Source organism: Falco punctatus (assembly GCF_963210335.1).
Source record: "Falco punctatus genome assembly, chromosome: 6".
Classification (NCBI taxonomy): Eukaryota; Metazoa; Chordata; class Aves; order Falconiformes; family Falconidae; genus Falco; species Falco punctatus.
The window spans coordinates 47,571,575-47,594,321 of NC_137585.1; the positions used below are offsets into that span (position 1 = coordinate 47,571,575).

The 22,747-nt window shown below is 38.5% G+C and overlaps 1 protein-coding gene across 2 annotated transcripts in view; it reads left to right on the forward strand.

Annotated features, from left to right (window-relative positions):
• ANO4 (anoctamin 4) overlaps positions 1-22,747 on the forward strand; it is a 227,652-nt gene that overhangs the window by 83,580 nt on the left and 121,325 nt on the right. For both annotated transcript variants that reach the window (XM_080394147.1, XM_080394148.1), the window contains exon 2: positions 7,032-7,238. In XM_080394147.1, coding sequence (XP_080250273.1) covers positions 7,032-7,238 — 207 coding nt within the window. The remainder of the gene's footprint in view (positions 1-7,031; positions 7,239-22,747) is intronic.

Genomic DNA, 22,747 nt, shown 5'->3' on the forward strand with positions numbered 1-22,747 from the left:
GCTAAATAATCACTGTTGAATGCTAGCATGTTGTAATAAACCACCTTCAGGGCTATAAAAAAGACCCTTTGATGGTAGACCAAAAGTAAGCATGATCTTTTTATTCGTTAGGACTTTGACAGACTTAACACTGGCTCTCGATGCAGTTATACCACAGGTAATGTAGCCACTTTTGTAGGGGAGAATAAGCTGTTCTGGCCCAAAGCATGTTTGCTAGTGTAAAACTGTTAATTTCTAAATTTATGCAGATAAAGCTGCATAAACCCAGTGTGTACACAAGCCCCCTCATGGAGTCCTGGTTCTAGTTCAGACATGCCTTTGATCACAGTTCAAAATGAAAATCCTAATAACATCACCAGTGACTAGCAGGCAGAGTATGATGCTACTCTCTTCCCATTGAAGGAGAGTAATTGGGAAAAAAATAATAAATGCAGTGACAAGTAATACACATTTGTGAAGATTTGTTGATACAAAAGGGTGTACAGTGATGCTCTTGCAGTAGTGATAAACATAAGACCTAGAAAGCAACTGAAGTGGAAAAAGATGAAACCTACAAATGCAAGAAATAATGCAGTATTTTTTCCTGCAGCCTTCACTTGATGCAAGGGCCTGGAGCAGGTAGGTTAGGAGGGAGATCTCTGATTGACCGGAAAATTGCCTGAAGAGTTGGCAAATGCAAGAGGGAGCTAGAGCCTGTCTAAAAGTGTCTTGGGGCAGATGAAATAACAAGGGAAAGAACAAAACCACAAACATCATTGTACTACTATAAATCCTTGTTGAAGGCACAACCTGAACATCATGGGCGTTTCTGGTGCTAGTTCTTCAAACTTTCCTAATGTGCATTTCAGGTCTTAATTTCTTGAAAAAGCAAAGGAACAAGAGAAGGAGTGATCAGGGATGCTGGGAGGTATACAAAAGCTTATTGGTGAGGAACAACAGTGTAAACCAGGTATCCTAGGCTTGGGAATAGAAACAACAGAGAGGTGATATGATAGAGCTCTTGTAGTATCATGAATGGAATAGAGAGGTAAAGGGAATGGCCATTCATGATCTTTTTCAATACAAAATTTTGTGGATGACATGTTTCAGACAAAGAAACAGCTATTCCTTCACAGGCTGTAAATTTAAGATCTGTGGTTTCTCTCTATGGAAAATTATATATGCTAAAAAAAAAAGTAAATTCAGAAGCCAACTGAACAAAGTTTTTGATAGAAAATGGCAAAAAAAGTAACAGTTTCTGAAACTGCTATGGGCCTTGAAAATCCTGTCATCCCTCCAATATTTGGGAGGGACTCGGGGGGAAGGTCATGCAGAGCCTCAACAAACTGAAAACATGTAATTTGTCAAGATGCAGTGTTAGTTGTTTTCTCCAGCCAGTCAAATTCCAGGGAAGGTCTGATACTACTAGCTTTTCTGTTTGCTTCTTTAAAGATTTGCAGTTGTGAGGTGTTTTTACATCTGATGTAGTTAGAAATGTTTCGACATTTTCAAAGCTGTATTTTGAAGCATAATCTGGGCTTACATACAATTCATGAAATCACTTGTTTCCAGGGGCAAGGGACTTGATGCTGTATTAGAGTTGTGATATTTAAGCTTCTGGAAAATGATTTAATCTAACGTGGGAATCCTAATGTTGTTGTGACATTTTTCCTGAAGGCACAGAGAAAGATAACCATGCTTTTCTGGATGTATTTGTTATCTAAGTAGGGCACACTAGGTGGGGAAAAAGGGAACCTCCTTTAGACTGTGCTTTCAGGTATGTGTACAGAGGGCAGCTGGTGAATTTTTCTCTCAAGCTCATTCATTTCCACCTAGGACTCAGAGCAAGCAGAAGAGTCCATGATGGCATCAAACACAGGTGTCTCTTCTGACTCTCAGATGAAAATGGGTTTGCATGAAAAAACTTTTATGTTGCTTGCCCTTTCTGAGCTGCCCCTTATCAAGGCTAGCTTGAAAATGTGAAAAAGCTGAAGCTGTCTACAGAGCATCATTGACTTTAACAGGAAATGTGGCAGTTTGCACAAGGTGAGGAAAGGGTGCTTAGCTTTTTAATGTGAACTTCCCTGGGTGTAAAAGTTGAAAGGAACTAAATATGTCATTTGCCTATTTATATACTGCACCTTAAAGCCTCATTTTCTACTCTCTGCCCATGCTTGCAAAGTGCTTTCTTATGAGCTTGCTTATCTGTGCCTCGATGACTGCAGGCTTTCTAGAGCTGTTTTACTTTTTGTGGCTCTACATCACACTGCATCTGAGATTTTCCTCCTCACTTCTTGGTTTGTGCTCCCCTGCACTTGCTCTGCTCTGAGAAAGTCATTGAAGAAGGGGTCTACCTCGATCTGCTCCTAAGGCCTCTCCATAAGGCTTAAAAAGAATAGAAGACCCACATAAAAAAAGAGAGCAATTGCTGCAGTAATTTGTCTCCAACATGAGCACTGACGTTCTGATGATACTAAACCGAAAGGACTTACTGCCCCTGCCAGCAGCACTCTGTTATCGCAGAGATGATCTACAAAGCAGGTCAGGGCACTTGAAGCTAATTGACCATTGTTAGTTAATGGATTGTTTATACAGCTTTGTAATTCTGCATTGCATTATTATTGCTTATTCATGTTCATATTATCTCTGGCTAGAGACAGAAACATCAGGAAGGAACCTATAAATATATGCCTGTATCCCAAAGTGGTACAGGGTGGAATGTAACTACGGCTGACCCAAACCTGACAGCTGCTACAGGGGAGTGCCTCCCCAGGTGGAGAGGTGTCTCAGTCCCAGCACAATATAATTTGGGTACAGTTTGCTGACCCCATTTCTGATGCTAAAGCCATCTCCACCAGTACCAGAGTTGCTGTGCTATGCTCAGTTGAATAGTGCAGGCATGCTGGATGAGGTCCACTGAGTACAGGTGTTGCTCTGTATAGAGATGTGTGGTGCACAACACCTGCTAGCCAGGACTAAGACATGACCAAAGCAGATGCCCCATCAGATGCCTTAGCAGAGTGACTTCTGAGTAGTGCAGGATGTCGTTCATCACTGTAGCATCTCATGAGCCAACAAAACAAATACCGCCATCACATAAAACTGCGTGTGGGCACACTGTAGTGTTTTCTACTTTTAGTAATTTCTGTCTTCTTTTTCTTCTTTATGTTTGATTTTATTGCTTCCTGACTTGGAAGTATTTTAATACTCCAGTTTTAATGTTCTCATATGCAAGTTTTATCTGGAGCATTATAAATTCTTTAGTGTCATAAGCATACTACCACTTTATAAGAGGCAATATATGCTCAATGTAAAAGAAATGTGGCTTTGGAAAAAATTATAATAAAAAGACATAGCTGGGAGCAAAAAAAAGTTAGCCAGAAGCAGTATAGAAGCTGTTCTTCCCTGCTGGCAAACTGCATAGCTGAGATGCCTTGGTAGGAAGGGAATTAAGGTATTTCTCCTACATAAACCTGCAAGCTCAAACAGAAGCATCAGAGGAGAACAGAAGGGCAGCAAGATGAGCAGATCCTCATGGAGACAAGAAGCTTGTATGAGAAAAAAAGATAGAAATATAGATAAGGAAGAGAAAGGCACATGAAAATTTGAAAATACAGAGACTTTTGCTGCATGCAGGAATGGGGTGAGAGAGCCAAGTGACACATATAATACGTGAAGGCTCAAATCTAATTCAGCATCAAAACACAAAATTTCTACTTCCCACTCTTAAGTACTTGTTTTGCAACCAGCCAAGTGCAGATGACAGAGCCCTGTCCAAAATCCAGTCCTGCAAAGTGAACAGTCAGCTGTGTCTACTGGCCAATGTTTAAGTCTTTAACTTGCATTTGCGCCGCAGCCCTCAGTTGAAATGGTACTTGTGATCCATTATATTAAGCCAGAGGGAGCGGTGTGAGAAATTCCTGGGGTTTTGTAGCACCTAATACTGCCTGTCAGAGCATGCCAGTGTGCTTGTACCCAGCTATTGAGGCTACAAGCTCACCTAAAAATGACCATGCTGCAGGGACCGGTACGGTCAAAGGCCATGTAACCAAGTGTGCAACAGCACTGGCATTTTGGTGTCAGCAACTATATGGCCAAGACTGAAGGCAGAAGAAAAACTCTGCCAAATGTAGTTAATTGAAGACCCAGCCAGCAACATACTGCCGAAGAACTTGTCTTTTTTTCTAGATGTCTTGTGTGGGTATTGTCACACTGCAAAAAAAAATTGGTGTCAACGTTAACAGCTACCCTTCAGAGGTCTCTGTGCTGTTTTCTCACATCTTTGACCCACAAACCCCAGGATTCAGCAGCAGTGTGGGTTATTTGCAGGAAGAATAGGGGAGGTTTACTCTAGATTCTGCTTAGTGTCAATAGTTCACTAGGTTTTCATTTCCCATAAGGTATATGTGTTATTTCCAATAGCTTTTCTACTTCTGATTCCACCTCCTTTTCTCTTTGTTCTTGTGCACGTTATCTGGGGATGTATTCTCAACTGCTAATATCTCTTTTCAAAGGGCTTTCACATACAACAACAACAAGGTAATACTGCAGCTTGCTGCAATATTACTATCTTATGTTTTTGCAGACTTCTACTCTAGGAAAAGAAATAACATGTAGAAAATAAAGTTCTGGTCTCTCTCTGGAAAAATCAGAAATGATAACTAAAAAGGATACTTCCGTCTTTATCTTGTGCCTGGTTCTCATGAAAATAATGGAAATTCACTCTCCTAGTCAAGAGAATGTCTTATATGAAGGAAATAACTGCAGTGCCAAGGAAAGTGGAGTGAAGAACTCCCAATCATATTGAATATATTGGTGATACGCTTCTGGTGTAAACAGTGGTAGTTTTGAAGCACTTTTAGGCTATAAATATGTCTAAAGATTAACCTGTAAAATTTCCAGTAAAGCTGGCACATTCTTCCTCATGTAGTTTGGTGTTACAATTTCATAGCGCTTTTGCTTAGTGGAAGAAATAAAAGGTTGCATGTAACCAGAGTCAAGTTGTTGATTGAACGTAATTTTGGATGTGATCAAGCTGCAAATTTTGCAGTTCTTGGGAATAATGATCTGGCTGCAGTATCCTTAATTCTGATCTCTGAAAATAAGTGCTGCAGAAATAGTTTAGGAAGCTGAGTCACAGCTTCACAAAAGCGTATAGAATTTTCAGAATGCGAAAAAGCAATTTACTTGAACCTCAGAGAAATGTAGCAGTCAGTCTATGTTTGGAGCCCATTCCTAAAATAGATCACTCATTTCATGACCAGTACATGAAACAGTTGTGGTTAATTTTTTAATGCCTTAGGGATATTTGCACAATATTTTGAGTATCACAAGTTTCTAGTGACTGCACAAGAAGTAAAAAGCTCATTTTACAGCTGGGGCTTAGCTTCTCACTGTTTGAAGTCCCTTATGGCTACACTATATGGCTAACATGGTCAAAGAAATGTGTTGTCCAGGCATACTCGTCATTCTGCTCATGGGGATTACTATGCTGCCTTTCTCAAGAATAAGGTGGCTGGGACTTGCTGTCTGTGCTAGAGAAAGTGTGATGTCTACAGTCTTTAGAAACAGCTGGCAAATACATTAGCCCTGTAATTGGGAGGTATTGTGAGCAGTTGCTGCAGGAGAGCCCTTGTGCCTTTATGCTTCCTGCAGGAGATCAGCTCTGGCAAAGTGCAGTGAAGTCAGGTAGCAAGTATACAGCTTTAAAATGGCTTTATGCATTCAATATCAAAGAGCAATTTGCCCAAACTTTCCTTATGTGTGCAATCCCACTGTTTTCACAATTCACCCATATAAGTGGCAGCTCTTTTCCCCTTGGTAGTATATTATGGATCAAAGTATATTAAGATTTCAGAGATTCAAAACCTCTCCAGTGACCTGGAGGTTTGCATACATTGACTTTCAGTGGAACTGGAAGAGCAGTCGTTAAGGCATTCTTGGACATTTCAGTGAGGGATGCCTTTCACGAAAATGAGCAATTTAATCAATGATGTCTAACGATTTTGAGTGACTGCAACTTATAATGTGCTTGCAATATCCACATTTCTGGGTTTTAGGATCTGCTTTTCCACCTGCTTTTTAATTTGTTTTTTTAAAAGATAGGTTGCTGATAAAAGCAGTAAGAGTCACAATTAAATTAAGTGTAAAATTTAAGTGTATCATAGTATTATCATTCAGCTTTGCAGCCTGAAAGAGATTGTCTAAAGGTTTTCACCACAGTATGCTAAAAGTGATTCAACTGAAGCTGCAGCAATTGCATCTATGTGAATGTAAGGAAGTCAAAAGCAGCATTAGTTACTGTAAGACAGTATTTCTTTCTAAGACTGTACAATAGACACATAAGAAATTTCAGCTTTGCATTTCTCTTTGGAAAAGTAAAGCTTGTTTTTCATCACAATTTCTATTTAAAAATTGGCTACGTGACAAATTTGCAAGTGTTTGGTGTGAAAGATTATTTCCAGTGTTGTAGGTAATGTTTCACAGGACTGGTAAAAGTGGAATCTTTTTCAAGCTTAAGATCATGTTATTGTGGCTTGCAGCCTTACTGTTTTCCTCAAAACAGACATTTATTTTTTCTTTAAAAGGTAGTTACCATGTGAAGTGTAGCATCTTTTTTATATGATAAGATTTTCTAACACTTGTGAATGCTCAAAACAGAAAATATTATTGCCAAGTCTTAGTCTGTCAATCAGAAAACTGTCATTTAATAAATTCTGTGGTAGTTACCTCATTAATAGTGTCCTGTGTGAGCTCTTGGGTTTTTTGAAGGAGTGGAAGATAATTCTTCCTGCAGGCCACTAATGCAGTAAACCATGACTATGTATTAATTTAAATATCTATTAGTGTAGCGGACTCTGATGTCTTCAGCACAACAGCAAAGATGTTCACATTTTTCGTTTTCATAGAAAATTAATGTTTTTATAGTTTTCTTTTTTTTTTTTTTTCTTTCCCCAAGAACACTGTTACAACCCCATTTTAAACCATTTTATATTTTAGTTATTCTGTGCTGGTCTCTTCTATCTAATAGTACTAATTCTTATTCCTGTCAGGTGTAAGTTTATCTATTCATGGGGCTGAAAAGCGTGCACAAATCTGTCAGAGGAGAACTGCAGCAAGCTACCCAGTGTCACAGCGTCCACCTGTGGTCGGGCATCGTTCACTCCCACAAGTCAGAGGGTCAATAAAAATGGAAGTTTCATCTTCTGGATCTAGTATTTCAGCAGGCACTGGTGGAAAAACAAAACCCCATCAGCCAGGTAACAGATTGCTTTGACACCTTCTTTAATTCCATTTCTTGTATGATGTGCCGTGATGTTGTGAAGCTGGTATTAACAGCATCAGATCATGCTTGCATGGAGATCAATCTATTGATTGTCAGAGCTATCAATTGGTGTTTCGTCTATGTTTGGTATGTTTTTGTCAATTATAGATTATAGGGAGTAACAACAGATGGGGCAGCTGAAAGTGGGAAATAAGAATGTAAGTTTTTAATCATAAAAAAAGCATACAACATGTAGTGGTATCCAAAATGTTAATGTAGAGAGAGCTTTGGGTTATTTTTTTAATATTGTTCCCCTTATATATGTTTTATTTTGCTAAGTCCTGAGCTAATGGCAATGCTCTAGAGGCTACAGGCATCTCCCATGGAACTCTGTAATTGACATTAACATTGGATGTGAACAAAGGCATGATCCAGAGTGTAGATCAAAGTCTTGCTGCTGGAATGCAAACAAAAACTCTAGATCTGAAGGAGATTTTACAACATATGTTAACTGGTTAACAAAATGAAACTTTTTAAAAGAAAGCCAGAATCTCCTGGGAACCATCAAGTTCTAATTGACATCATGAGTTCATTCCTTGTTATGTTAATTGCCAGAGCTATTTTAGAAGTATCTTTTGTTATAACAGGGGAGTTCATTTGTGGTGGCCATGTTCAATCATTCTTCACAGTGAAAATTAAACTCCAGATTTCTTTCCTGAGTAGAGCAAATTACGGCTGCCCATAAAGTCAGTTTTGTAGCTTCTGTGTTGAAGGGTGTCAATAATCTTCCAGTGTAGCTGCCCAGGAAAGGGCATGATGCACCCTGTTTGCAGCTAGTTGGGTGCCACGGGGCACAGTCTATTTATGTGAGACAGACAGTTCTGCCTGCAAGCCCTCAGCATGTTTCCATTACCTTGTAGATCTAGTAAATGGCTTAATTTTTGTAAAGTTAAAAACTGAGATTAATTACTGTGGGTTGCTATGCAGGTCTACTGCCATGAGTTTCAGGCACCCATACTATTTAGTTACCACAATCTTTGACAACATAGATTAATTAAGGATTTATAGTGACTCATAACCATATGCTTTGTCTATTTCATTTCCACTGTTTGTCCATCTATTTTTTCTGTTTCTATGTTTCTTCTTTAAAATACAAAAAAAAAAAACTATTACAGAAATGTTTTTGTTGTTAAAGATATATAATCATGACTACAGCATGTTAAAAGATTGACAAAAACCCCGTGCATCACAGTTGGCAGAAAAAATATCTTGAACGTGCACAATAACTATGCTCATTTTGAGCTTCTATGCATTCTACATCTGTGTGTTGATAGATATGGCCTGTGGTTTAATACTAAATAATGTATAAGCTGGCTTATGATTGAGAAAAAGATCTTTTTAGGTAGACACCAGAGGTTTCCTAAAATGGAGCTCATTAGTGAGCATCATTTGGATGATGATTCTCTGAGGAATTAAGCTTTCAGCACAGTAATATGAGATTAGTTTTGTCTATCATATTCTACTCTTTAGACAATAAGAGCATCTGTGACCTACAGAGAACATGCCTGGCAGCTTGGTTCAAGCAGGCGTTTAATATTATGAGCTTCACTGAAGTTCAGAGGAGTTAATAGTACCCAGAGCCTTAAAGGCTGCAGATTTTTATAAATACGTCACATGACAGGAGTCTTCTCTTAACCGACTTAACAGTGTCATTGTTTCATCTAGAATGAAATAATGTTTTTGTGATTTGGAACTGACTTTTTAATTCTATATAAGAACACAAAGTTTGTCTCTATGTCCAGGTTAAATTACAACCGTTTGATCTGGTACAGCCTAAGAAAGATTATAGTCAGGCAGCAATAGTAATAAATAGCAATCCTAAAAAATATATTTATTTAAACCTAAAATCATATGTTATTCTTTCTTACTCAGCCACAAATTAACAGCAGTAGATTCATAAATAATTAGCCTAATACACTAGTTGAGCAATGGCATTACCTTATCTAAGACATTATAAACATTTTAAATAGTTTGGTGTTTTAGAGAGAAAATGTTCTGATGTATATTAATTAGGTAACAGATCTTACACCACCATTCTCCAAGTTATCGTCCTGCTATTACATACAGTAAATTCCTCAGCGTTTTGCTCAGTCTAATTTTAAATAGTTCATACAATTTGGGGTCTTCCTTCTACTGGAGTGCTGTTATCACAATCAAGTATGTCTCAGAGTAGTATACATTATATTCAGTCTGAAATTTCCTTTGTCCAGTTAACAAATATTCCAAACATGGAGACAGTCTAGCATAATAGATTGTGCACAGAGGTATTTTGAGGACTTAAAATGGCATTTCTAATTCTTAACAATGAGAGGCTAGAACTACAGAAAGACAAGATTCTTGATAAAATGTCACATATGAATGAGTTGTTTGGGGTTTTTTTACCTCTAACATCAGACTGCTGTTTTCTGCATGTCAATTTGTTTCTCTTGGCCACTTTTCTTCTTTCTAGAATGACAACTTTTATTATTTATCATGGATACTTTTTAATTAACAACTGTTTCTTTTGACTCAAGTTCATAGGTAGCTACATGCTAAGGAGGAGGAACTATAGATACTGTTCCATGTTACAGCACTCCTTTATGGCTTGCTTCCCTGCCAGTTTTGTTTGTAGCTGGTAAGAAGCTTGAGACTAATGACTTCTACTGTTACTCTGGGTGTTAGAGTGGCTAGCAAGCAGTAAGTCGTCTGTAGGCTTATTAAAAAAAAAAAAAAAAAAACAAAAACTTACAAGAAGTTGTCTTGTGCAATCTTGCAATGAAGTGCTGCTCACCCACAAGCAGAACCACAACTTCCGAGCTCTTATTTTAAGCAGATCAGAAGGTATCAAATAACAATCAAAACACAGAGGAAAATGGAGAAATTTTTGGAATGGAAAAAAATGTCTATTAAAGGCGAAGACTCCTGATGCCTTTGCAGGCACACCTGTGTGAGGGAAGTTCCTCTTAGAAAGGAGAAAAGCCAAGACAGGTGAAGCAACCAGATGGTAAATTTAGATGCAGTGATATTAAGGCAAATACACATTGCTTCCAGAATCCAGGAGGGACGGTATTTTTAGTTTTGAGAAACCTCCAGTTATGTGAGCAGTTGTGGTATATTGTGGCTAATGGAGTATAAGGCTACTGAAGTAAAGATTTCAAAGTGCCTGGGGCAAACCTTTGGCTGCTGTAGATTGTTTCAACTCTCCTGAAGATGATTTATGATTGATGCATCTGTGTTGCACACAGGAAGCTTATTTTGAAAGCAATAACAATCAGCATTCAGGTTGTCTCTAAGAGCTGGAGAACCACTCACCGAACAAGCCTTGGGGGGATTAAACTGTCATCCCAGTCCGTTCCCTCAATGGCAGGATTAGGAAATCTGGGGACAAAAAAAAAAAGTGCTTGCATCACTTCTGACAGCGTTGCACCTTCGCTATGGAATAAGCAGGACTTTACGTTCTGGGTTTCTGCCTGCTCTTTCTGTTGATACTCTGTTTCAAATCAGGATAGTGTTACCTTACTTCTTCCTGTTGGTGACGAATTTCTTTATTCTCAGACTCTGCAGAGCTTGTCAAACTTGCTTTCTCTAGGAGTCATTAAATTTCCTGGGTATGGAAAAATTGCCTAAATAAATAAGTCTAAGCAGCACTGAAATGAATTTTTTTATTGTGTGAAACTCTGGAACCTTCTTAGGTCTTCTATACTTGCAATGCTTGCTAAAAATTGTTACCTGTTTTGTAGTAACAGGGATTCAAAGACTCCTCAGCAAGGTTTTTTTTTCTCTATGCTTCCTGTAAAGGCCTCTGGTTAAACTTTAATACATTTTGAGGTTTATATAGAAGTGTATATATAATAATGTAGATACTCATTTATATCACTTGTACAAATTAGTTCTGCAGGCAATCTACATCTCCAACAAGAAGGGTTGTCTTTGAAGTAATTGATTTCCAGAATTCAGTAAATATGTAAATTATGTGTTTCCTTCACTCCAGGAAACACATAAAAATATTGTAGACATTTCTGCTTTCAGAGCTTACTGTTCAAAAAGATCTCCTTCAAACGCAAAGAACAGTACATTTTGGAATGGAGATTCCTTGCTACCTGAAAGATATAGGTCTGTCCATAATATCTGGAAGAACTTTATGTTCAGTGGCAAGGAAACACCTGCTGAAAGGACTGGTTTCTGGCATTACAGTGGAAGTCTAGCGGGGTCATTGGAGTTCAGTGAGAATCTTTTTTTGGAAGTCTCTTCACTTTTTATGACAAACAGTACCTTATAGATATGTACAAATGCTGAAGGAAAATGTGTTTGACTTAGGCATTCTTTTCTATAGTTTTGGATCCTTTTTTTTATTGCTCATCAAACCGCAACTTTTTCTTTTTCTTTTTTTTTTATGCCTGTAGTTATTGGGCATGAAAATGAGAAAGAGCTAGTGGTGTTGGCCAACAGAACAACTGACTTAGGAGGCAGGGAAAAATGCATGGTTCTTGAAACTGTGGCAATCAAAATTAAAGGAAAAAAGTAAATCATGTTTAATGAGCTTAGTCACAACGTAATGAACTTTGAATCATCAAGGAAGCTGGAATTGAGTCCTTCAAAAATGACAATTTACTGTGCAAAAGATATCCTTTTCTCATCACAAAATGTGCACATACTGGTCAGCATTCACATTTGGTTGCGAATGGTCTTTAAAAGATCTGTGTTAGATGTGATTTGTTGGTTAAATCACATTTTCTCTTTGCTGACTGGCAGGACTTGTGGCAGACATGTCTTTCAGATTAAAAGAATAAAACCCTGTAAATAATTCTGCCAGAAAGCTCTGTCATGCAAATATTTCTTGGCAGCAAACACATGCATGGTGTGGGAATGGCTAATGTAAACTCGCCTGAAAATTTAAATTCACACTGAGAATAGTGTGCTGTTATCTTACTTGTCTAACATTGTTAGAGGAACAGTCTTTTTCAATATACCTTCTGCTATGTGTATGTAGAACTTCCTCACATATGGAACAAAGCATGGAAAAAGCAAGCCAATATAAAAAAAAAAAGTTAATATTCCCTTCATTAAGCTAATTTTCATATTAAAAAAATATGCTTACAAGAAATGTCCCTATGCAGAAGGGACATTTGATGTTGATGTCAAAGAAAATAGCCTGCATGCTTAACTTTTCTCTTTATCTATAGCCTATGTTCAATACAATGCAAGTTCGATGCACCAAACAAAATTTCTCCCGAATCTGTCCCTCAAACATGAGCTGGAAATACCCCCCTGCTGAACACAGAGACAGTGCATTCTCCTGACTGTTGGTGCTCTGGAGCCTCTGCAAAGCTCCTAAGGAGAACAGTTTGTCTCAATTACAATGAGGACTTTTTGTCACTGGACTGAGTGACAAGTGTCACATTGTGATTATGAAGTATTTTGAACTTATGAGCTGAACTAGCTAGCGGATGATGCAGAGCCTGAGTTCTATCACATTGCTTAATCATTCAGCCCATTTCATTCTTCACATCACTTTTCAAGGGCAAAAGCCACTTCTTTGAAAATTCCTGTTCCTAAGCTAAAGCCTCCTAAAATGTTCATTCTAGCAGTTTGGAGAACAGTTTTGCAAACAGCATGTGGAAAAATAGAAATAAAAAAATTAGAGGATAAATCACTGTTGTTCAATGTTAACTATCTTATTTAATTTAAAAATATTTTAATTGCGTCCCTCTATCAATTTGTGCTACAGGTGACACACAGAAGTACTGAACCTGCCTAGACCTGTCCACGCTTTTAATAAGGGCCTTCAAAAATAATATTAATAACTTTAAAAGGTGACTTTGAGGGCGTTCTACTTCTCTGAGGAGTATATATTTATAAATCAATCTCTTTTCAAAGACTTATTTTTTTTCCCTTCCTGCTTTGATCAGTCTCCTGTTTGCTGTTGTAATATGGTCTTCCATTCACTCTTGCAATCAATTATGAATGGTTACTTTAAAATCAGTACAGCTCACCCTCAGATTTTGGCTCTCCTAGCTGTTAGTTTATAACATGTAGTCATCTCATAAAGACTGCAAAATGTCACTCTCTGTGGATGTTCTTGATCAGTCTATCCTCAGAGAGTTTCCTCTCAAAGGGAAACTTGTCCAGTGCAGGAACAGGCAGCCAGATGTGGCTCAGCACCAAGCAGGGAATATTGCTGATCCTAAAGCAAAGTTATAATGTCCTGAGACCAGTGTAGCGTAATTGTCTTAAAATAATTAGAGAAAATTCTTGACTGCTCAAGCTTATGCTGAAGAAAATAGACAATATATATAAAATCTGGCAATGTTTCTGAGAAAATGATGACCTATTTTGTTTTTAAAATAGCTTATCATTCAAGAAGCCATGAGAGACACTGAATAATCAGTTATTAAGTTCCTTATGTTCCTGTAATGCTTGACTGAAAAATGAGGCTTTCTCTTAGCTCTGTAGTTCTTCCTTAAAGGGGGCTTAGTATTATATAAGCCTCTGTTTCTAATGTGAAATATGTTTCATATATTCCAAGGAAATATTCTTGCAGGTAGACTATCAAATGATGGAACAAACTAGCTTCTGCTTTGGCGGAGATGCTTTTAAGATCAGAAAAGGGATTTGACTGTAATAGGGCTGCATGGTGTTACAAATTTCCACAAAAGGTTTTGTTCCATTCCAAAAGATAGCAAGACCTCTTTCCTAACACCAAGCCTGTTGGTTCATTCTGAGATAATTTGTTTTAGATAAGCATCCTATGTGAACATCCCAAAACTAGTCCATGCATTTTAATGGCAAAGTGCTCTTATTTCTCCTTAGTGGGTTTTGGTAATTACAGTAGGTTGCAGGGCTTTGTAAGAAAGGCCAACTGTACCAGTACGAGGGACAGGATTCCTGCTGCTTGTGAGGTACTCTCAAAGATGAATAAAAATTCTCTCATTCTTCAGCTCCAGTTTGTACCTAAATGATGATATTTATTATAATCTCTCCCTAATTAGGTCTCCACACAGTCAGACAGGTAGGCTAGAACCATATCCTCTCCCTATGATAGAGTGGGATTCACTGTTTCATGTTTAGCTTCTGTATGGGAAGCATATTTCGTGAGGTCAGCATGATAGCTCTTGTCTGAGACTAAAATAAGAAAGGCTTTGCGATGATAGTGAATTTCTGGGCTTCATGGCCTTTGCCTGGCTGTTGGGACTTACTATGACACTGTGACTGAGGAGCAGACCTGCTAGCCCATGAAGGCTGGAAACAAGGTAAGTAAAAGGAGGAGGGAGGAATGGGATGGCTACATGTTAGCACACAAATGACGGTGAGTATAAAATGAACGGATTTGTAGAAAGGGCACTGATTGCCATGAATCAGTTATCATCTAGATGAAACCTTCCACTCCAGAAACCTCTAAATTTCTGCAAGCTGGAAGGGACAGACTGGGGACAGACTGGATGCACTTGCCCTGTTTGTATTCCCTTTGCCTAATCATTTGCTGTCAGAAATAGAATCCTGTGCTGGATAGACCTCTGTTCTGCTATCCTGTCTTTAGGTTAATCATTTTCACATTCCCATGTTATGTTCATTCCTCAGTGGTCTCAGGACAGCTGAAGTTCCCAAAATGGTTTACCTGCTGGTACTTTCTGCAGGAATGAATTACCAGGATGTGTTTAGACTGTGAAGGAAGTGGTAGGCTATGGTATAACATCAGTCTATAATTGGTTGTTACAATAAAATCCACCTGGAAGATAAATCTGGTATCTTGTACAAGTTGTCTTGATTCTCCGTGTTATAGTGAAATAAATCTTTGGCGCCCTGAAGTTATCTGCTAGGTCATGCCACTTATCCCTGTGCAGCCAGCTTTTCTGCTTGTCTCTTCAGTAAACTGCTGACTTGAGTCCTGGGCAAGCTTTTTGCAATAAACAGTTTATTCAGCAAATGTTGTCTTCATCTGCTCTTTATGAATTGCCTGCTAACACCTCTGATATTGTTAAAGGTAGATGGTAACTAAGGGATTTATCATTCACAAGTAGTTAGATTTTTCAAACATGGGCAAATGTTCGAACATATATGGTAGTGATCTTTGATAGCTATGCTTTTATATGTGCACTCACGGTGTAAGAGGAAAGAGGTAGAACGAAAAGGCAATCATTCCTACTGTTATTTTGATATAAATAAGAGTAATAAGAAATGGACTGAATTGTTCAGTCTGTTTAGATTTCAGACTTCTTTCTAGATTCTCATTTGCAACACATAACTGTGCAGACATGTCTCTGCTTAGTTACATACTGTGGCTTTGTGCCATTTTCAGATTGTCTCCTGTGGATTCTTATCCCAGGCATTGTGGCATTTGAAAAGGATCATTTTGTTCCCAATAGGAAAGCACACAATTTGGTGCTCTGTCCCTTTGTATTATTGGTGAAGTGCTGTGCTTCTAGGCAGTAATTCCAAAGTCTTGTTGTGCAACATTGTCCCTCTGCTGATTGTGTAAGGATCTACACAGGGGCCACGTAGAGCCAGGTAGTTGGAAATATTAGGCATAGGAAGGTGTGACATGTTAGGCTTGGGGTTTCTGTGTGGACATTTGGGTCCTTTCAACTCTCAGAACATTGAGGCATCCCCTGAACATATATGGGAAACAAAGAAAGAGGTTGTGCGCTTTTGCACAGTCGTCGAGTGGTTTGGGTGCTTGTCCATGTGGGTAATGTAGCTTGTCGTTTCACCTCAGCTGTTGTCCCATTTGAAATTGCTGCTTAATAGGTGCCTCCCTATTGATGGTAAGAGCACAGTGTTGGTGGGTTTGACAGTCCCATGCCCACAGTCCATTCTGGGCAGTGACTGAATTAGAATGCAAGAATGGAGGGCTAGCAGGACCCTGTCCCCATAGTCTAGTGTTTAGGCTATTTCGGCAGTAGAGATTTTTAAGGTATGGCTTTGCACCACGGGCTATCCGTTCATTTTGTCTGTGGTCATCTGTGGAAAAGGCATACACTGCCTGAGAGAGAAAGAGATAAAGAACAAAAATGCTGAATGTAGGACTCCCGACTTCTCTGTAATTAATTGGCTGAGTGGACTTCTTTATGTGTGATGCCAGCCAGGGTTTAATGGATGAGAGGAGAGAGTGGACACTATGCCTTCAAAATACCTTAGTCTGATAAGTTAGTACTATTAGGTGTTTAGAAATCTTCCCTTCACTACTGCTGCTTCTGGAAGATAACAAAATAGTTTGTATTAACGTAATTAAACACATGTCATGCCTTACAGTGTATTGCAATACAAAGGGAAACTATTTTTAAATTGCCTTTATAAATAATTCCAGTGTTGTTATCACCATACCCTTGACATGACCATGCACAGGTATAGCTATGGCATAGGTTCTTCATGCTAAACAGAATGATTTGGGTTTTGAATTTCTTCCCCCACCCCAACATTCATTGGACTTTCTTAGGAAAATGAAGTAGCCCTATGTCTTAATTCCAATGATTTTCAAAACTAACAAGGCATTTTTCTACTTTTACACACAGCTTTTGATTCTTGGACACTAACATGCAGACACATTATTTTATCCATAAACAGTGAGAAAGCTATTAAGATAAATGGTGTTTTTTGCATAGTGGAAGATTTGATTAGCTATGCTGAATAGTGAGAGTATACACTTTTTTTTTTAAGGTAATTGGTAATCCAATTAAGAGTATCAAGAGTTATATCCAAGCCCTTACATATTTATAGACATATATGGCAAACTACCAGGTCAGAGGTTTTTCAAAGGTCTGAAAATATTTCCACAGGGTACCCAATCTTTTCAGTCTTGGAAGCACATTGTGTATTAATGCTGTTATGATGGAGTGTTTTGAATTAGATCAGAAGTCTCTAAAGGCCTCTTTTTCAAGAGGCATGTATCATTACCTATTATTTATGATTCTTCCAAAATTGGATGTGTTTTGTAGATAGATGGGGATAAATCCCATGACCTATACAGATAAAAGTAAGTATGTCAAATCAGGGAAAATGGGGGCCTTTAAGATACTCCCAGTTTGTCACTACAAGTATGTATGGGCTGGCACTGCCATACCATACGGAAACTACCGCAAGTGTGGCAGAGAGCTGGTCTTACCCTGGTATGTTGCACTGTCTTAAATATACAGATATGTCAGCAAGTTCTCAGAAACAGAGAATTAAACAGTTGACTTTTCCTGTCTTTATCCCCACTGCCATATTCAAAAAGAACCCCAAACTGGAAACAAGCATCAAAATGAAAGAAAAAGGCAACTCATCACCACCCTACGCACACCCCCGCACCTCTTGTAGAAACCTGAAATTGCGTTGAAGCTGTGAGGTAGAGGAACTTTAGTGCTACTGGTAAGGAGTATGGACAGAAGAAAGCTTCTGCATAATGGTCTTGTTCCAGAAAGGAGTCAGATGCTGAGCTGATGGGCTAAAAGAGTTGCAGGTTGAAAACAGAATCTTTTTCTTCTGTGCAGAGAAGGGGTAGCTCGAGGCAGGACGTAGGATAAGTTTCTGCATCATGTGCTGAGAAGATACTTGTGAAAGAAGACATGCAGCCTTCCTCCTGACTTAAGTGAAACTTTTGGTGGAAAACCGTGCAGGTCTGAGGGAACTGCCCTCTTGCATGGGCAGCCACCTTGCTGGTGTGCAGTGGCTCCGCTGGGAGTGAGGCCTAGTGAGTGACTACAGTTCATGCGGGGAGCAAGGGCTGCAGGAGAGTGGTGGGCATGACTCACCAGTGTAACTGGCCTATGCACTGGTGGCTTGCAGATCATCAGTGTTTACCTGATCTCCCAAAAGACCTTTTAACATTTCCAGAGACAATTGTTCTTAAATGCTTGTGGGGAGGGAAAAAAACAGATCTTGAAAAATGCTGATATTGCATATTTTCATGTTTGTACAAGAGGAAAACAAACTGAAAGACAGAGTTATCTTTCATGACACAAAACTACGTGGACTCAGTCTGTACTTTCAGGAACTATCTTAGCTGTACATAGAGAGGACAAATCCTTCCACCTGGACAAAAATAGTTGTAAGGAAACTAAAAAAAAATATCTTTTTTTTTCTCTTTTTTATTTCCATTGAGGAAAGCAATATCTATGCTGAAGATAGTTATGAAGCTGATCAAATGATCCTGCTGATACTAAATTTTTTACTTTTGTAATTAAGACCCACGAAGCGACCACATATTTTAAACATACCTAGTATTTCCTTGTCCTACAGCTCTATTTCTTTATTAATCTGTTTCTTCTCTTTGTTATGTGATACTTTGTCTTACCAACAATACTTCCCTAGTGTGGAACTGCACTACTATACACATCAGTTTTAAGAGCAACATCAAGAAATTTCATAATTTTAATATATGGAAACATATCTAATATAATCACTGCAGTAAGAATGATGCACAGAGTAACACTCTGGCATACAGTAGAGAAAAATGCTTAGGCAGAAAGAATATTACAATATTAGTTGGCGAGGAACAAAATAGAATATGATATAGGATTTTTTTACAGAAAACAATCTGAGATTCTCTCTGTCCAATGTAGCAAAAGCAGCTCTCCTTTAAAGACTCGTTATGAGACACATCAGCCTTCCACCTGATACATAATTAGCTAACTCTGAGCCACTGCTTTGAGGCCAGCTTTATCTTGCTGGGAAGGCATGTATATTTGCATATATTCTATGACTTGGAGAACAGCTTCTTTTTTTTCTGATGCAATAATTGAACCAATATGTTTTTCATGCATTGAAGTGTGTTATCCAGTGCAGTTATGGGATGGGTACTGGGGAGACCCACTATGGTGTACATTTTGTTTCATTCCTGTCACAGAAATGGGAAATGCCAGAATTGAGATCAGTAAAGCTATGGATTTCACATGTATAGGAAACACCTTAAACAATTTCCATTTGAAACTGTGCTTTTGCAGTAGATGACCTGCCAAACACTCAAAGCGAGAAGCTACTAGAAAATGCATCTGCAGGGGTGATCTTTTCCCCGTGTTGAACTGGGTTTGCCTTCAGTGAAAAGGGCATCATGTGCAGCAGCTTGCTTTAATGAAGAGGCTCTGGTGAGAAGGAGCAACTTCTCTGTAGAAACGACAGGCAGTACTTAATGTAGCAAAACAAGACTGCTCATATTGGAATTGTATTTGCTCTTGCTAAATATTGTCCTGCTAGAGGTAGATGGCCCTGTGATAGGAGCATCTACCCACATGGTGTACTTGTTATTTGCTAGTCATATTTAATGTCCATGCTGAACTGCAACCATTGTGAAAATACATGTTTGCTGCCAAAATTATTTAAAAAAAAAAAAAAAAGAAATCGGATCACTATTCTGATAGAAGTTGTTAGCTAGATGCCTTTCCAGAAAGATCCTTTGAAGCTGTAAATTTTTATCTTAGAATCTTCTAGAACCGTAGACAAAAATTTGTGTTCACTTGCTGAGTTAATTGCAAATCAGGGACAGCAAAGAAAAGGGGCTATGATTTCAGAAAGCAACCGAGTCAAGTATTTCTATTCTGACCAATGAGCAGAACCTTCTGACCCACAAGCAGAACCTAAGTGGTAAAACTCTTCAAGAAGCACTGGCTATCTCAGCAAATCATAAAGATCAGCTCTTTTCTCACATGTCCATTCAAATATATGGAGTAAATATGAGCCATTTATTGTGCATTGAGATCAAGCACACTTATTCCATCAGCTTAATTTTATATTCTTTATTTTGGTGCCGAATACCAAAACTATGCTTACTTTACTGTGCACCCAAGTGCTCATACTCAATTTCAGAACACAATATGAGGGTATCCATCTACAAATATGATCTGCACATCACAGTGCATGTATAAAAATGTGTACAGGCTTTCAAAATCTGGCTCCAGGCGTTTACTGTGAAAAAAATGGACTTTTGCTTGTAAAATTAATGTCTAAAAAGCTGATTGTGATAATTGGCTAGATACTAGATACATGTAACAAGGCCTCATCGAGCAATAAATCTGAGTATGTTCTTAATTCTAAGCAGATGCAAAACCTCTCTTGCTGCAGTAAAATGCAAAATGACCTTGTTTAACATTAGTGCCATATAAAATACTTTGCTATGTAATTTGCTTCTCTGATACATGTTATAATTTCAATATATAGAAGTATGTTAAAATCCTGGTTTAGAATAAGCCATCTTGTTCAGCCTCTAAAAATGAAATGCCTTTTTAAAATATCTTTTTTCCCCTAACCTAATTAGCAGAGATCCTTCAAAACAAAGGGAAAAGGATGCTATTTCATGCACTACTTTATGCATCAATGAGTAAATCAGAGTTAACACCATGAGCTAATATAAACTTTGACTTGAGTTGAGCTAAAACATCTCAGTTCAGAAGAATCCCAGACAGATCGTTTAATAAAATTGCGTAACATTTGATAATCCTAATATTTACCTCACTTTTATTTGTGTTTGTTTATTTCTCATGTTTCTATGGAAAGAGGGTCTTTCCTTCCCAGCCTCCCAGGCATTATTGCTTGGTGTTTACTCAGTGGGATGTGTCACTATATAAATCAGCAGCTGCTGAAGTAAGAAGGAAATGCTGAAGCTAGTGATCCCTCAGTAGCAACAGTGGCACAGTTTGTGATATTGGGGATCTGTGCTACAATAAAGAAAATGAATCGCTTTGGGATGCGGGAGAGAACACTGCGGCATTGTCTGATGTGGTGTATGATGCGAGACATACCCACAATCTGAAGAGCTAGGATGAAATCTCTGTCTGCTAACAGATCAGCAATCACCAATTTGGCTAGTCCGTAACTCACCACAGAGGGGTTGTTTCTCTCAGCTAAGGAAATGCAGTACTCCCTCCTGCGAAGTGGGTGCTGAGGGAGAGGAAGGAAAGTAGAAGCAAATGTGCTGTGGTTTCCATTCTGCTCATTGACACCACGAAGATCATGGGTGAAGAAAGTGTTCCTGCAACCACTTATGTAAAAGCTATGTTGTTGGCAGATGCATTTATTTTCCTCCATGTGTTGGTGAAGGCAAGTTGATTAGCCATGTATTATATCACAAGTGGTTGGTAGAAGAATATGTCTACAATTTTAAGTGAAATCAGACTGGATGATGTTGTTGATCTGATTTTGGGCAGTGAGGTCAGACATTAAGGCTACTGTGAATCAGAGAAGCATATAGGACTGTCATTTGTGTGGATTGTTGGAAGCTCCCCATTCTTCAGGTAAGTCAAATACAGGAGAAGGGATTCAAATACAGCAAAACTTGTCTTGGCTTCATAGTTGTACAGCAGTCAGGTTTAAGCCGGACATTTTCTGACCATTTTCTAGACAGTATTTTTCATAAATTAAAAAATGGCTTTGAAATTGAATGTGTACATTCTTAAACAGTTTCATTTTATGAACAGGTCTGTGGTTAGACTGTCCATCAGGTACCAACGCTTTGGGACCACTGTTGCTGGCTGCCTATCACGTCCTTTCTCCCTGGCCCAATTAGTTCAGATCTGTTGGAGATGCTGCAGGGATCCTACCTTCATGTGTTCTGAGGAGCAGTGATTTGGGTTTAAGAAGGATGGAGGGTATGGGGGAAGAGAGTGTGTTTTATGTTTGTCTATATTGTCATTATTTTGTGCTAACTATGGTTGAAATGAAAAAGAGAAGCTAGTGGATTTGAGGATGCAAATATGTAATGGTATATGTTAAAAGTGATAGCTAAATATTTAACAAGAAACTGAATGACACTACTTTAAAGCTGCTTAACAATTATTGTCCATTGCTTACTTCTCTACCTCCACCCTATTGTTTATATGTCTTTTCCAGCAGATGCAGTATTTTTCCTTGATCCCTAGAATTCTCTTCTGGGGCAAATCCTAGCCTCCCACCTCTGAGGCCATCTGCAGATTTCCCTAGGCTGTTATTATACAAATAATCAGCTGTCTTACTTAAGAGATTCTCTTTGTTCTACATCATTAAATGCTGACTCCTGCTGCTGCTATGACAGATCACTTTACAGGAACCTACAAGGGGAGCTGTCTCTGATGTTAACAGTGAGTCTTTGCTGTGGAACAAAAGAACATGCTGGGGCAAGCAGGAGATGGTTTGAACTTACACTTTAACAGTGGGAAATAAAAAAGGCTGAAGCTGGCATATGTATACCCATTTTGAGACCTGTATTTCCAGAAAGTGAAGAAGGGTCTTTAAAATAGGGTTGAGTAATTTTGTGCCATCAAGGCAGTTGCACGATGATCACTTGGCAAGGGGAGGGGAAAGATACAGTGGGCTAGGAGCAAATTCAAAACAAGACCAGCTTGTTATAGGAAGGCTGTAAAGGAAAATGTTTCCATCAAAAGCATGAGAGACAGTTTCTAGTAAAGGCACAGTAATAGACTAAATGACCTGAAGGTTTATTCTTCCACCGTGGCCTTTTTGTTCTGAAGTCCTTTCCCAGATACCTCCCTGACTGCTGCAGCTATCTGCTAATCGTGTATT